Source organism: Danio rerio, chromosome 12, assembly GCF_049306965.1.
Source record: "Danio rerio strain Tuebingen ecotype United States chromosome 12, GRCz12tu, whole genome shotgun sequence".
NCBI lineage: Eukaryota > Metazoa > Chordata > Actinopteri > Cypriniformes > Danionidae > Danio > Danio rerio.
The window spans coordinates 32,008,887-32,024,056 of NC_133187.1; the positions used below are offsets into that span (position 1 = coordinate 32,008,887).

At 34.9% G+C, this 15,170-nt stretch overlaps 1 protein-coding gene and 1 long non-coding RNA gene across 15 annotated transcripts in view; one reads left to right on the plus strand and one right to left on the minus strand.

Annotated features, from left to right (window-relative positions):
* The window catches only part of ablim1b (actin binding LIM protein 1b), a 161,598-nt gene extending 151,783 nt beyond the window's left edge, over window positions 1-9,815 (plus strand). For 3 of the 6 annotated variants that reach the window (XM_073917616.1, XM_073917617.1, XM_073917625.1), the window contains 4 exons: window positions 663-733; window positions 1,211-1,285; window positions 3,909-3,989; window positions 5,242-9,813. In XM_073917616.1, the coding sequence (XP_073773717.1) occupies window positions 663-733; window positions 1,211-1,285; window positions 3,909-3,989; window positions 5,242-5,332 (318 nt within the window). In that variant the 3' untranslated portion in view covers window positions 5,333-9,813. 6 annotated transcript variants of the gene reach the window in all.
* The window catches only part of LOC108191726 (uncharacterized), a 95,480-nt gene that overhangs the window by 3,944 nt on the left and 76,366 nt on the right, over window positions 1-15,170 (minus strand). For all 9 annotated transcript variants that reach the window (XR_012388053.1, XR_012388058.1, XR_012388054.1 and 6 more), the window contains one exon: window positions 314-398. This is a non-coding gene — a long non-coding RNA (uncharacterized lncRNA). The remainder of the gene's footprint in view (window positions 1-313; window positions 399-15,170) is intronic.

Here is a 15,170-nt window from a genome sequence, read left to right on the forward strand (position 1 = left end):
ACAAAAAACAAATGAGCACACAAACCCAAAGAGCTTCACACACAAACTCAACGAACAAACACAGCAACAAAAAAAGTTTCCTAAGTTTAAAACTTATATTGTTTAAGCAAATTGGTGTGACCAGATTGTTGTTGTTTTTTGTTCACTTGTGTCAATAAGTTTACAAAATTAACATTGATTTTATTTGACATTGTGTTTAAACAAGTAGTTAATGTGAAATGGCTAACAAAAGTGCTGACAGTTTTCAGTCTATTCACCAAGATCATAAAGCTCCATTATTAATTCCAAAATAATCAGTTGGATTCAGACTTACCCACAAGTAGCTGCAGTTCTGTCTGAATGAAGAATAAGTATTTGCCTCAGAGCAACATTGTGGTGTTTCAGTCCAGAAAAAAAGCCTGTTTTTGAACAAATCATCAGTAAACAATTCATAAAGTTACCAGCTTTCTTTCTAAATAAATCATTCAAATAAATTGTTAAACTAATAAATAATTTTACTGAATGCTTCAATTAATATACATGGATAAGCTGCCACATAATCCATATTTTGTATAATTAAATAAAGTTAAATACTAAGCTCATAATGAGTTTGTCATTTTTCAAATGCTTGCAGTTATTAAAAAATGTTTTTTTTTTTATATTTTTCATGTCTTTGCTTCTAGCCCCAATCAACAGAACTCTCTCAATACAACAGTTATGGGGACGTTTGTGGAGGACAAAGAGGTAAATTCCAGTGCTTCTAATACTGTCACTGCATCTAATACCTAAAAAGGAAGCAATTACAGTACTTTAATAACATTCTATCTCTTTCTGATCTATACAGATTTCAAGGTATGTGACTGAGCTGCATTAGCTACTAAGCATGTGCATCAGCAGTCATGCACATATGAAGTCAAAATCATGCTACATGTAACCGGAATGGCACTCATGCCCTCATTGCAATGCTTGTGTCTGAGTTTGAGCCATGGGGAAAGACAAGAGCACAGTCAAGGGTTTGAAATATTAAATACAGTAAATACCTTAAAGAAAACTTCCCGACCCGTATGAGCACATCACATGGATCATTTGACGTTCACTTCCCTCCAGAGAACTTAATACAGAGCAATGGCTGTTAGGAATCAGATCCAGACTATTTCCTAAGTTTCTTGAAAACACTTTCTGCTTTCTTTTCTTATCGTTGGCATCACGCTGTATGTGTTCTGTTCTGTAGCCCACCCAAGATGCCCAAGATTCCATTACAAGAATGGACAGGGGAATGTCTATGCCTAATATGTTGGAATATAAAGCAAGTATCCTAAATATTTTCAAAATAATTATGTTTCTTTTCTCTCTTCCATCTCTAATTGCTCCTACGTGTGCAATAAATAATCACCATACCCTCCCAAAAACCAAGATTATTCATAAGTCAGGACTGTACTTTTGGCTCATCTTTAAAGGCCATGGTCAGCGGACTAGCATTACTAGGATATTTTCTAGTGCTATGAGAATATGCATATGATTACTCATGTGGCATTTCACACAGTTTCAAGATCACCATATTGATTTTTTTAAACTCCTGGTTCTTGTTAAAGAGGCTTTATGGTTTCATATGGTAATATTTTGTTGCTGTAGTTACCCTGATTCTTTTAGGGCTGGCTTAATGCGCCAGCTCTGGATAATAGTTATTGGCAAGATTGCATAGATTAGAACTTAATAGGTTTTCCCAGCTTTGTAGGCAACCGTAACTGGCATGACTGTGGACTGGTAATTGTAGGAGTGTTAGCATTAAAAGCACTATAATTTCTTTCTAATACTGCTGGCACAACTATAGTTACCCATTCTTAAAAAAAAAAATAAACAGAAAATAATTATTAAAAATATTTCTCACCGGCCACTTTATCAGGTACACCTTACTAGTACTGGGTTGGACTCCCTTTTGCCTTCAGATCTGCCTTTATCCTTTATGGCATAGATTCAACAAGGTGCTGGAAATATTCCTCAAAGATTTTAGTCTATATTGACATGAAAGCATCACGCAGTTGCTGCAGATATGTCGGATGCACATCCATAATGCGAATCTCCCGTTCCACCACATCTCAAAGGTGCTCTATTGGAATGAGATCTGGTGACTGTGGAGGCCATTTGAGTACAGTGAACTCATTGTCATGTTCAAGAAACCAGTCAGAGATGCTTCACGCTTTATGATATGGTGCGTTATAATGCTGGAAGTAGCCATCACAACATGGGTACACTGTGGTCATAAAGGGATGGACATGGTTAGCAAGAATGCTCAGGTAGGTTGTGTCGATGACACAATGCTCAATTAGTATTAATGGGCCCAAAGCGTGCCAAGAAAATATCCCCCACAACATTACACCACCAGCAGCCTGAACCATTGATACAAGGCAGGATGGATCCATTCTTTTATGTTGTTGACGTCAAATTCTGACCCTATCATCCAAATGTTGCATTAGAAACTGAGACTCATCAGACCAGGCAACGTTTTTCCAATTTTCTATTGTCCAATTTTGGCGTGAACTGTAACCTCAGTTTCCTGTTTTTAGCTGACAGGAGTGGCATCTGGTGTGGTCTTCTGCTGCTGTAGCCCATATGCCTCAAGGTTGGACATGTTGTGCATTCAGAGATGCTCTTCTGCAAACCTCGGTTGTAACGAGTGGTTATTTGAGTTACTGTTGCCTTTCTATCAGCTGGAACCAGTCTGGCCATTCTCCTCTGAACTGGCATTTGCACCCACAGAACTGCCGCTCACTGGATTTTTTTTTTTCTCTTTTTCAGACCATTCTCTGTAAACCCTAGAGATGGTTGTGCGTGAACATACCAGTAGATCAGCAGTTTATGAAATACTCAGACCAGCCCGTTTGGCACAAACAAACATGCCACATTCAAAGTCACTTTAATCCTCTTTCTTCACCATTCTGATACTCCGTTTGACCTGTAGCAGATCATCTTGACCATGTCTACATGCCTAAATGCATTGAGTTGCTGCCATGTGATTGGCTGGTTAGAAATTTGCATTAGCAAGCAGGTGTACCTAATAAAGTGGCCGGTGCATGTATTTTATTGCATTGTTATTTAATTAATAAAAATTTCAGTAGCAAAGATTGCTTTAGAGTTTTTTCAAATAAAATACAAGTACATTCTCATAGGATTTTACTATAATAAGGCTCACTCAATCAAACAGGGTTAAAAGAAAAATCTGCCATCAGTCATTTTAGCTGATCTAACAGTTGTAAATGAATTGCAAAATTGTTCAAATACTAAAAGGAATCCTAAAAAGAACTGTATAAAAATATGAGACGCAAAACATACTTTCAATATTGACAATAATATTAAGAAACATTATCAATTACAAGTACTGTATAAAGTGTAGCATTATAGATTAATAATAAAAAATGGGCCCCCAATGAGACCAAAAAAAAAAAAAATCATATGTATTTTATTCATATGATTTATATAGCTATGAAATTACTTTTTTGGGGAACTCATATTTTTCTTTTATATCCTTATAGAAACGAATGGGAAACTATGGTATAATAATTAGTTATCTTCTATGCTAAACCTAATCACTTAAAGCACTTTATTACCCATATCCAGCACTTCTTTCTTTCTTTCTTTCTTTCTTTCCTCAAGAAACACAGACTTTTTGCTATGGAAATACCTGCTCACACTCTCTCACACACAAGACCCTTTTCCCTGTGTTTCACTGCATGCTCTGCCCTTCCTCTGCATAATCACCCTCTCACGTGCGCTGCGTGCTTAGCGATGGCAAGAGTTGGTGTTTGTGTGCCGTGTTAGAATGTAATGACCGTGCATTATTCCCTCATCCATTTGCATTCAGCAATACATTGTGTTTGGCAAATGCCTCGCATAGCATTCTCCATAACAACACAATCCCTCCTTTTGTAAAGGTGTACCCATATGAAATGCTCACTGTCGCCAACAGAGGGCGTACTAAGCTCCCGAAGGATGTGGACAGGACGAGACTGGAGGTAAATAACACCTAACAGCTTTACTGTATGGAACTCTATTACCAATGAAATGAGTCAATGTGTATTTTGTGTTGTTGTTGTTGTTGTTGTTGCTGTTGTTGTTGTTGTTGTTGTTGTTGTTGTTGTTGTTGTTGTTGTTGTTGTTTTGCTTGTTTTTTGGCAATTTATATCAGCATTTAATTTTGCAAGCTGAAGAGTAAAATCCTGGAAATATTTTTAATTATTAATTATGTTCATAATATGAATTGTTATTATTATTATTATTATCACTATTATACCTAATAATACTACATATTTACTTAATAATAAATCAAATATAAATAGTTTTAAATTTAGGTAGCTATAATAATAATAATAATAATAATAATAATAATACGAATAATACACTAATTAGTTAAATTTATATTATTTCTGTTATTTATTATAGCACAATTTATTATCTCAATAATATTAAACAAATCAATACTATTAATACTTATTACTATTAACAGTATATAACATTTATTAATAATAATAATATATATATTATTGGATTTCCTTCTTATCTAAACACATACGTGAATTATCAAATTGTTTTGTTTTTTTCACTGGGCTCCCGACACATTCTTTGACATTTTTGGGATGGAGATCCATGAATTTGACAGACTTTCTCTTTAGGCGCAGCGACATCTAGAAAATATTTTTAATTATTTATATTAATAACAATAATAATACTTATTATTATACATAATATTACTACTTAATATTAGCTTAATAATTAATAAAATATAAATAAAAAATTTAAGTAACTATAATAATAATATGAATAATGCACTAATTATTATTTTAATAATTATTTAATGTTATTTATTATTGCACAATTAATTATCTCAATTATATTAAACAAATCAATACTTTTGTAATATTACTACTTTTAATTTGTAAAAATATAATGTATATAACAATTAATAATAATAATAATAATAATAATAATAATAATAATATATTATCGGATTTCCTTCTTAGATAAATACATATGTGACAATCAATACAATTGTAATATTACTATTCACTTTTTAATAATAATAATAATAAAATTAATACTTATTATTATTATTATTATTAGAGTATATAACAAGTATTAATAAATAGTATTCAGCATAAGAAAGTATTAAGAATAATAATACATATTATCAGGTTTCCTTTAGCTAAACACATACCTAATGATTTCAAATTATCCAATCATTTTTTTTCTCCCTTCGTTTATTTCCAGCGCCACTTGGCTCCCGACACGTTCTTTGACATTTTTGGGATGGAGATCCACGAATTTGACAGACTTCCTCTTTGGAAGCGCAACGACATGAAGAAGAAAGCCAAGCTCTTCTAACTAACAGATTGTGCATGTTTTTAATTTATCAGTCACTCATATGATGTATTAGAGCTATAGTCCTCTGATTTACTTTTCCTTTATTTTTTATGTTTTTGGTTTGCATCCAGTTACATGCACACAAAAGAAAAGTTTTATTTTGCTTCAAAAATTATTTTCCCAAATCTAGATATTTTTATCTTTAAACACGTGTTTGAAAATGAGCAAAATGCGGTGTACGTGACCCCTAGATAGAGCAAGCAAGGAGAGCTGATGGTGTGCCTGTGCTCATTAAACCTGCCTCCAGGACCAGAGAGATTTATCCTCCTCCCTCCTGGTCTTCTTGTAAAACAGGACTGTAATTTTTTTAGATGGGGAACCGGGGGCTCTCAGCAGGGATGGCCTTCTAAACAGGCCTTTAAGGTGGTGGGTTTTTAGGGATCCCTGGTGCCCCCCTGCCGCTGCAGGCCTAACCAGAGCTTTGAAGTGCGTTAAAAGCGGGAAGTGAGAGCTACTGAAGATCCTCCACCTGTGGAGCCGAGGTTCTGGAAAGCATTAGAAACTAGAATCTGCGTCTTCTCCCACCAGCACTCTGCCGCCTTGTCACAGTCCTATGAGGGTGTGTTTAAAAACGGCAGGTTTGGTTTGATTAAAATGTTCTCTGGTTTCAGTCGGCACTTTGATTTTGACATCAAATGGATGTCAAGCATTACATTAAAAACATGTCAAAATCCAAATCGATAAACCGCTTGTGATGACCTTTTGACCACCAAAATGACAACACAACAAGGATTATAATTAGGGCTGCACAATATATCATTACAACATCGATATTGCAATGTGTGCATTCCACAACTGTCGCATCGCCATGTCTGCAAAGTTGAATTGGGATGATAGCTGATAAGCAATGAAGACTGTACAGTGTTTTATTGATTAATCAATCGCTATACTGAATATCTGACTGCTCACTCTTCGAAAAACCATAAAGCACTACTTATTTCACTTTTATCTTTGCTCTATTTTATTTATTTATGTTTGCATTTTGCTTTATTTACTCCAAGACTATTTTAGTCAATCTAAATGAATGATTTCATTCCAAATACTGTAGAGCTGAAATAGTATTCACATCTCAATATACAGTTGAAGTCAGAATTATTAGCCCCTCTTTGAATTGTTTTCTTCGTTAAATATTTCCCAAATGATGTTTAACAGAACAAGAAAACTTTCACAGTATGTCTGATCTTTTTTTTTTCACTAGAGTAAGTCTTATTTGTTTCATTTGGGCTAGAATAAAAGCAGTTTTTAATTTTTTAAAAAACGTTTTAGGGTCAACATTATTAACCCCTTTAAGCAAATTGTTTTCTGATTTTTTCATTAGAAATGAGTAATTAAAATTATGTTTAGAAATGTTTTATAAAAATCTTCTCTCCATTTAACAGAAATTTAAAAAAAATAAATAAACAGGGGGACTAATAATTCAGGGGGGGGAGGGGTAATAACTCTGGCTTCAACTCTATATATATTGCAGAAAGATAAAATATTGCAATGTCAGATTTTTCCAATATTGTGTCCTAATTATAATATAACAAACATTTTATTAATCCAAAAGCCTCAATTACAAATGACAAAATTCACATCCCTACAATGCATGTGAACTTGATTTCAATTTGATGTCATTTTGATATCAAGGTAGTCAATTGACAAACAATCAATTTGCATTTTTTATGTGTTTTTAATGTCGTTTTGACATCAGCGTGCCTGATGGGGTGCAATTGCTTTGTTAATGCAATAAATGCAGTAAGTGTGAACACTGCCATCTGAACCACATTCAAATGAACACGGTTTTGCTGAAATATGAAAGCAGCATGGTACAAACACATCTCAACAGACCAAAAACAGGACATGAAGTAAAAAGATGCAAAAATAAGATTACCAGTCTGCTCAAGCATATCTGATTTTTTATTGCAAACTTATCATACTGTCCATAAAGGTTGAATTCAAGTGTCATAAATGACTTTTTTAGCAAATCTTAATTGGTGGGTCTGATAAAAGATAAATAAAAGCAGATTTGTATCTTTAAGATTCATTCTGAAAAATGGCTGTGAGCACTAAGTGAACTCACGCTATGGCTGTGTTTATACTTGTAGTTTCAGTTTTCTTGGTATGAAATGACATTTTTAGTCGTGGTTTGTTTGTCTTTTTTTAAAAAAGACATTTTTCTGTCATGTACTGTACTGTATATTAACATAGAATGGGCAACATCAAAACTACGATGAGGAAAGAATGAAGAAATTCTTAAGTATTCCAGCCATTTTTGGAACATCATGTCCTAATTTGATTCCCTTAGATGTCTTTGGACCAAGCTGCTTTTTGATTTCAGTATGCAACAGAATTGCTTATCAGCGGTCTCGGTCTACTTGTTTAGTGTGATCTAGGGATAGAAACTTCAGATTGATACACTTTTTTAAATGAACCACACTAACAAACCAATCGCACCAGAGTTCATTTTAACCCTTAAATGCATACTTTTGGTCTCTAGCAACCAGGCACATCACTCACATTACTTTTCACCTCATTCTTGTTTTTCAGTTAAACCAAAAAAGTATAATTAGTAACGTGTATAATGGCTTAAAACTACAGAATAGTATATAGTCAATTATAAGTGTCACTGGCAATGAATGGTGGATCTGGTAAATAAGCTATCAGTAATCAAAATATTAATTTTGAAGATATATTGAATGATCATACAGATGACAGTGATATTAAAATCTGATTTCATCCTCAAATCCCACAAGTTTTGCATTATTATTCTTTTGTAGTTGCTATTAAAATATCAGTAGAGTCCTATGCCATTGCAGCAGTTAAATATTCATCTATGTTTTGATTAAGGTTCGGGTTGCAAAAGATCTGATTATGCAATAATGGTTGACAGAACATTTATCAACCCAGGCTCATTTTGAAAACGTATACACATTTCTCAAGACTGCCAAATACATCCCAGGAGCTATATATTTTTTTGTAGTTTTTGTTTTCGCGAATACACCAGTGTATGCTTTTTTGAGATCTCAAATTTCTCAAATTTCCGCTGTTCTTGCGTAAACCCACCAGAGGTCGCTGTCGACTGACTGTTTGACAGACTAAATGACTGACCGATTGACTTCCTCCTTCCCTAAACCCAACCAATAGTATTGATTGACCTGCCCACCCATTTTCCTAAACCCAACCAACAGTTTTCAAAAGCAATACAGGAAAAGAAAACCCCTCTCCTGATTTTTACCACGTTTTCAGATTTTACCTCATTCTCACCCATTCTTTCCCCGTCGTCATGGTCAACTCCTCTCTGCGTCTCAATTCTGCCAACGTACATGGCGAGCTCATGGGAAAAACTGGTAACAGCACGAAAGCCATCCATACGGAGTTAAGCAACTGGTAAGCATAAAAAGAAACGGCCTCATACCACCCCGTAGCATTCATTTTAAAAATGAAATTCAGCCATACGTAGCTCTGGCTACATAATTCGTCATCTCCAGAAACATATGTACGGCTACGTTTTCAGAATGAGCCTATATTGACATTTATGCATTTAAGGGTGACTCAAACCAAACCTATCAACACACCCTAAATATTATATATATTTTTTTGGTCCCAAACAAACTAGCCAGATGAACCAAATTAAAAGAATGAACACACACACAAAAACTAGCATGTTCTCACCGTAGCCAAAGCCCAAATCAGCATCAGAGATAAGTTCTTTAGTCTGTAAGTCAGAAGAGGCGGTGGTGATTATAATTATAATTTATATGAAATGGTATTATTTATAAAATTAAATTTTTGTTCTTTTAAAAAAAAAAGATTATGCTTCACCACTAGAGGTCAGCTGTGCAATTAAAACAGACATCGCCCTGCTCTGACCCCGCTTCCTCTGAATCGGACAATCCGTTTGTAAAATTCAGATTTTTTTTCTGCAATATTTATAACAGTGTTTTACTTTGAGTAAAGCAAGAAAAGCCTTTGAAATGACTGCCTCAGAGGTGTTTCAATACTGCCACTGTGTTGACGTGGGATTGTCGGAGCTGTAGCCATAGCATTTGTGCCAGGTATAGACTTGATATCAGGGCCGTATCTCTGTCGTTTATACTGCTGCCGAATAATGCTGTTCCCATACACACTGTCTCAGCTTGCAGATGTATTATGGGTTGCCGTTGGCTATTATTTCCAGCAGTTTCCTGTGTTACTAGCAGGGTTAATGACAGAGAACTAGGACATTTAACAGCATTGTGCTTTTATAGTATCACAAAACATACAAGTATAACGAGTGTGATTACTAGAAACAAACCTGTGTGTCACTTTAAAACAGAACGAAGAGATGGTTTTGATACCCCTACTGTGTACCTCACCTTTTTCTGTCTTTTTTGAGGGAAAGATTTGATGAAAATGGTGTTTAAGCTCTGCTGAGTAATAAAACTCTGCTTCAGATCATACTGTCTGACGTAGTTATTACTGTGTGCTGGACGACGCATGAAATACAAGCCCCTGTGCCATAAGAGGGTCGTTACAAGTGGGAGGTCTGCATGTTGAGTCACTTGGAAATCCCTGGGTGCTTTCCTTCATATTTTCTGCCGGATAAATGTACCCGGTGGTATGACCCTGTTCCTAAAACTCTCCCCTCCCAGACTCCACAGTCAGTCTAAAAAACAAATCATGGCACTGTTATACAGTACTACAGTCTTGTCTGTCTGAATTGTATTTGAGAAAGAGAATGAGTGCGCATTGGTGTTTCTGTTCATACTGTACCACTATTAGAACCCTACAAAAAATGTTTTCTCAATAAATACACTCTCAGAAAAAATGATACAATGTTGTACCAAAAAAGGTACAAACCTTTGCCACTGGGGCAGTACCTTTTTATGAGACAGAATTGTACCTTATAAGACAAAGAAACACATTTGTACCATTGCAGTTTGTACCCTTAAGGACATGATTTGTATCATGGGAAACAAAAATGTACCTTTGGTTTTTAAAACCTGCAGATACAATATTGTACCTTCATCAAAGGTTCAAATCTGATCCATGAAGGTACCACTACAGTGACAAGACACTTTGTACCTTAACAGTGTCAAATGTGTTCATTCATGAACTATTTAAAGGCAACTTGCTATATCCAAAATGTCAATTTATTTTCAGTAAATATAAAATATCAAATACATTTTTAAACAATGTTTTTTTAAAGTCTATTTTTGTCTATATGCACCTTTTCCATTTACAATTAACAATAAAAAATACTTTAACATAAATTAAAAGATTTATTTTTTGCTAAACATTTCACAAAACTTTTCACAAAAGTGGTACAGAAACACATTCTCCCATGTACAATACAAAACATTTTTCTCCAATTTTTAACAATTTGTGATCACTTAAACATTAATTTAATTTAGTTATTTTAAAATAGAAAAAGAATTATGCAAAAGGATTGTAATGAAATATGCACAATGTTTGATTAGTTTTACAATACTAAAATGTCTGCATGAACACTGCATATGCAGGACTTTAGCCAGCTCACATGCGTAGGCCAAAAGGTGCGGATATTAATGATGAAAATGCTTAGCAAGTGTTTATTAAAAATGCCTTAAAATGTGTAGTTTACAATGCCTATAGTTTTGTTTTACCAGTTGTTTTGTATTCTAGAACTTAATAATTAATGTTTATGAGTTTCTTTAAACATGCTTTTAAAAGATGATTCATGTTTTAATATGGAAATCAATCATAAAATCACTTTGCCTTTCCAGTCATATTTATTTTCATAGATATTTTAATAAAGAAGGAGTTGTCCAAAACTTGTGTAGCTTTTTTATGAGAACAATTGTGTACCTTTATTTCAATTGTACCATAAAAGGTACAGAACAGTATCATAAGAGGTCTTTTCTGTACCATATAAGGTACAACTTTTAAAAAGGTACAAAACTGTTCCTTAAGGAACATTAATTGTACCACCGTGTACCTTTTTTATTTGAGTGTGTGTGTGTATATACTATACAGTGTTAACAATACAGGCCCGTAGCCTTTTTTCAATTGGACCTTTTTGCAGTTACAAATACTGCATTTTAGTGACATTTTAAGCATTTTTTTTAGTTGGATAAGCTTCTCGGATACCAAAAGGTACAAAAGAACATTTGGTAAATATATAGAATAAAGAAATGTGAAAAAAAATACTTAAAATACAGATGTATTACTAGAAAAAATGAGTTAAAGTTTTACATGGAAAAAAAAGTTTTTGTTTTAAAAATACATTTTGAAAGTTTATGGATAACAAAAATGAGTAGTATTAAAATTTACTTTATTATGGGGGACTTTCTGTGCATCAAATCTTTTTATTGGTATTTTTCTTTCAAGAATAAGGTCAGAAGATTCCGAATAAAAGTTGGGCTACTTGTATTGAAAGATGACCACTTCCGTCATATTCTTGCACATGGATGTTAGACTCATGAAAAATAATTGTTTGCATTCATTGGGAGCCTTCTTTGATGGGTTCATTTCACAATTTGTAATGGCATAGCAGTCAAAATAAGGCAAATGGGGGGTGGGGGGTGGATCTCTCGAACCACCCGAACCACCCTGGCTACGGGCCTGTAATTAAAGTGCTTAATGATGATTATTATTATTATTATCTCTATAATACATTAAATGTAAATGTAAAATTGAACTAATCAATAAAAAATTATCAAAGACTAAGCCTAAGGAAAATGAATGAATGAATGAATGAATGAATGAATGAATGAATGAATGAATGAAAAAAACTATTATATATATAAAATATGACTGTCTGTAATATGTGTGTGATGTATAAAAGAAAATGTCCGGATGTGAATTTTTTAGACCTGAAAAATAAGATCATTGGATGTAATATAATTTTTAGTATTAATTAACTGACACTTTCAATGTTTTGTTGTTATTATTATTATTATTTTTATTATTATTATTATTATTAAAGTTAAAGTACAATAGTATTGCAATGTTAATAATTCTTTATAGTTTTTTTGGTTGTAAAGTTACTCTAATAGTAATTTATTTCTTAACTGGATGATTCGATTAGAAATCCTTTTAAAATAACTACTGCAATACTATTACTAAATCTTCAGTACAGTACTAGTATTGATTATTGGAGTAATATTATTTTATTTAAATTTAATAATATTAGTAAAATAATAAAAATAATAGCAGGAGGATGCGTGTTTATTGGCATTTCTGGTGACCCATAGCTGCTTTAACTCTCCAGCACATTAGGAACAGAAAAAATACGCTTTTTTCCATGTTTAACAGACTGTGACACCGACCCACCACTACCAAAAGACACACAAACTTCCCATCCTGTGAAGCTCATTACCATGCTTGGTTTGATTTGCCTTTTAGGACGTCTATTCATTATTCTCACAATCTCAGATGTGTTTCTTTGTTGACGTTTGTTTCTGGCTCCCCATGTCTGGTTTGTGTTTTTTACATCATCCTCATCCATGCCATCTGTCACTATCCACTGAACATTTAGACCGGTTATAGCGCATCAGTCTTGAATTTCAGACCCCACAAGCTCCTGTCAGGATGTCCTCAGCTGAATCTGAAGAAAATATAGCCGTAATGAGGGGTTTTGCCACAATACCTACCACCCTCAGTGCACTCAAAGGATCATTCTCACACTAAAAACTTGTTTTTCCTTGTATAAGCTAGACTGAACCTGATCGCTTGGTGTAGGAGTGGCAGAATAATATTATTACATGACATAACGCTCTCCTCTGGAGGATCCATGGGAGCGCAGAGCTGAGTTTGATCAGGTGCTTTGCTTTCCCTGACTGTGTGAAAAGCTACACTGACTTGCCAAGGTGGGTTATTGTCAACAGCCAGCAAGCCGGCACAGCGGGTCAGCGCTTCAGAAGAACATGCGGACCAGGTAGTCCATCTTCTATCCCTTTATACGCCTACTGGTTGGTTATTGTGTTGGTGATGGACGGCATCTTATCACCACTGATGTAGTTGGCAAGTCCTGAGCACTTCTTTTTGCACAAAGATTTTAATGGTATTTTGTGAGTCCATGACTATGTGTGCAACATGGGAAAGGTCTTTGTATCAAAAGGCTCCAGTGCTGGGATGGGTTTGAATCAGTGACCCCTGCTCTCTGACTCACAGCTGTGGAATGTTCTTTGTGCTTCAACCAGTCGCAGCCAGGAGGATCTGCCAATGTCTGAACCCACACCATCCAGCTGATACACAGCATCCAAACAATGCTCCCATAATGCCACCCTTTTAAATCATTGTGCTTCGTAAAGCTGTTACCTGTTCTAAAGGCCAGTTCACACAATAACTGACAGTTATTATAAGATAGCTAGTGTCCAGGCCAAACAAGAACGATAATTAGAGTACACAACAACACACAATAGCATTGTTTATTTTGGAACCCAGACTCATTCTGAAAACGTACTATATACACAAACATATATACTGTATACATTTCTGAAGAGCGCCAAATACATCCCAAGAGCTATGCTTTTTGCAGTGTTTGTTATTGTGAATCCATTAGAGGTCACTGTGTAAGTTTTTTGAGTAAAGCTGCGTCCCAAATCGCATACTTATGCACTATTCTACGCCATTTTGTAGTATAAATAGCGTAAGTAGTGCGTTCACACTGAAAACTCTAAAAATAATAAGTGCACTTTAATTACCCGGATGATGCACTCATTCAGCCGCTAAAATGAAGTGTGTAATGATGGACACTTCACGCACTCAACGACCGCAGGTTTGCTTACGTAGCGGAAGGGGCGGAGCTATCGGACGCACATGTTGAATAACTTTATTTAATTTGGATGGTAAAAGCAAAATTCTTTTACTAGAGTGATTATACCGCCTCCCGATAGTGATTGCGGCAATACTCACGGCAGGTATTATTTGATAATTCGGCCGTTTACTTCAATGATTTGGCATCAGGGAAACGGTTTGAATTTCCGCTTAGTAAAAAAAACATTAGTGTGCCATTTGGGACAACACTACATACATATACTACCCTGTTGAGTGTGTAAGTGCATAAGTACATAGTGCATGAGTGCATAGTGTATAGTGTGCCATTTGGGACGCAGCTTAAGTCTCTTGCGAGTGCCATTCGTGGCTGCTGTTCTCACCTAAATCCACCAGAGGCCGCTGTAGACTGATTGACTGACTGACTGATCGATCGACTGACCAACCCTCCTCCTTCCCTAAACTCAACCAATAGTGTTTTCAAAAGCACAAATTAATCCGTACACCTACTTCCCTAAACCCAACTAACATTTAAAGAAGCAGTCCAGAAAGAGTAAACCCTTGACTGATTTTTACCACAGTTTTTAGATTTTACCACAATCTCACCCTGTTATTTACTTGCTTCGATTTTTGTCCCCATTTTTCAAACCCCATTATCACGGTCAACTCTTCTCTGCATCTAAATTCTGCTAACATATGTGGCGAGCTAACTGAACAAACTGCTAACAATGGTTAAGCCGCTCATATAGAGCTGAAAATGTACGGCGACATACTGTCCTGTAGCATTCGTTTAAAGATGAAATGCAGCCATACGTACTTCTGGCTACATAATTCACGATCTCCAGAAATGTATATAGAGCTACATTTTTTAGAATAAACGTTGTTATTATGGGCGTATGCAGCAGTTTTGTCTACTGCTCCTTTAAATACTTGATCATTTCACTATTATCCACACCAAGAATGGTTACTAAACACTATCACACAATATTGTGAGCTAAGAGCAATCCAATTCAAGTGTATTGGTAAAGTGCTTTTCACAATAGATATCGTTCCAAAGA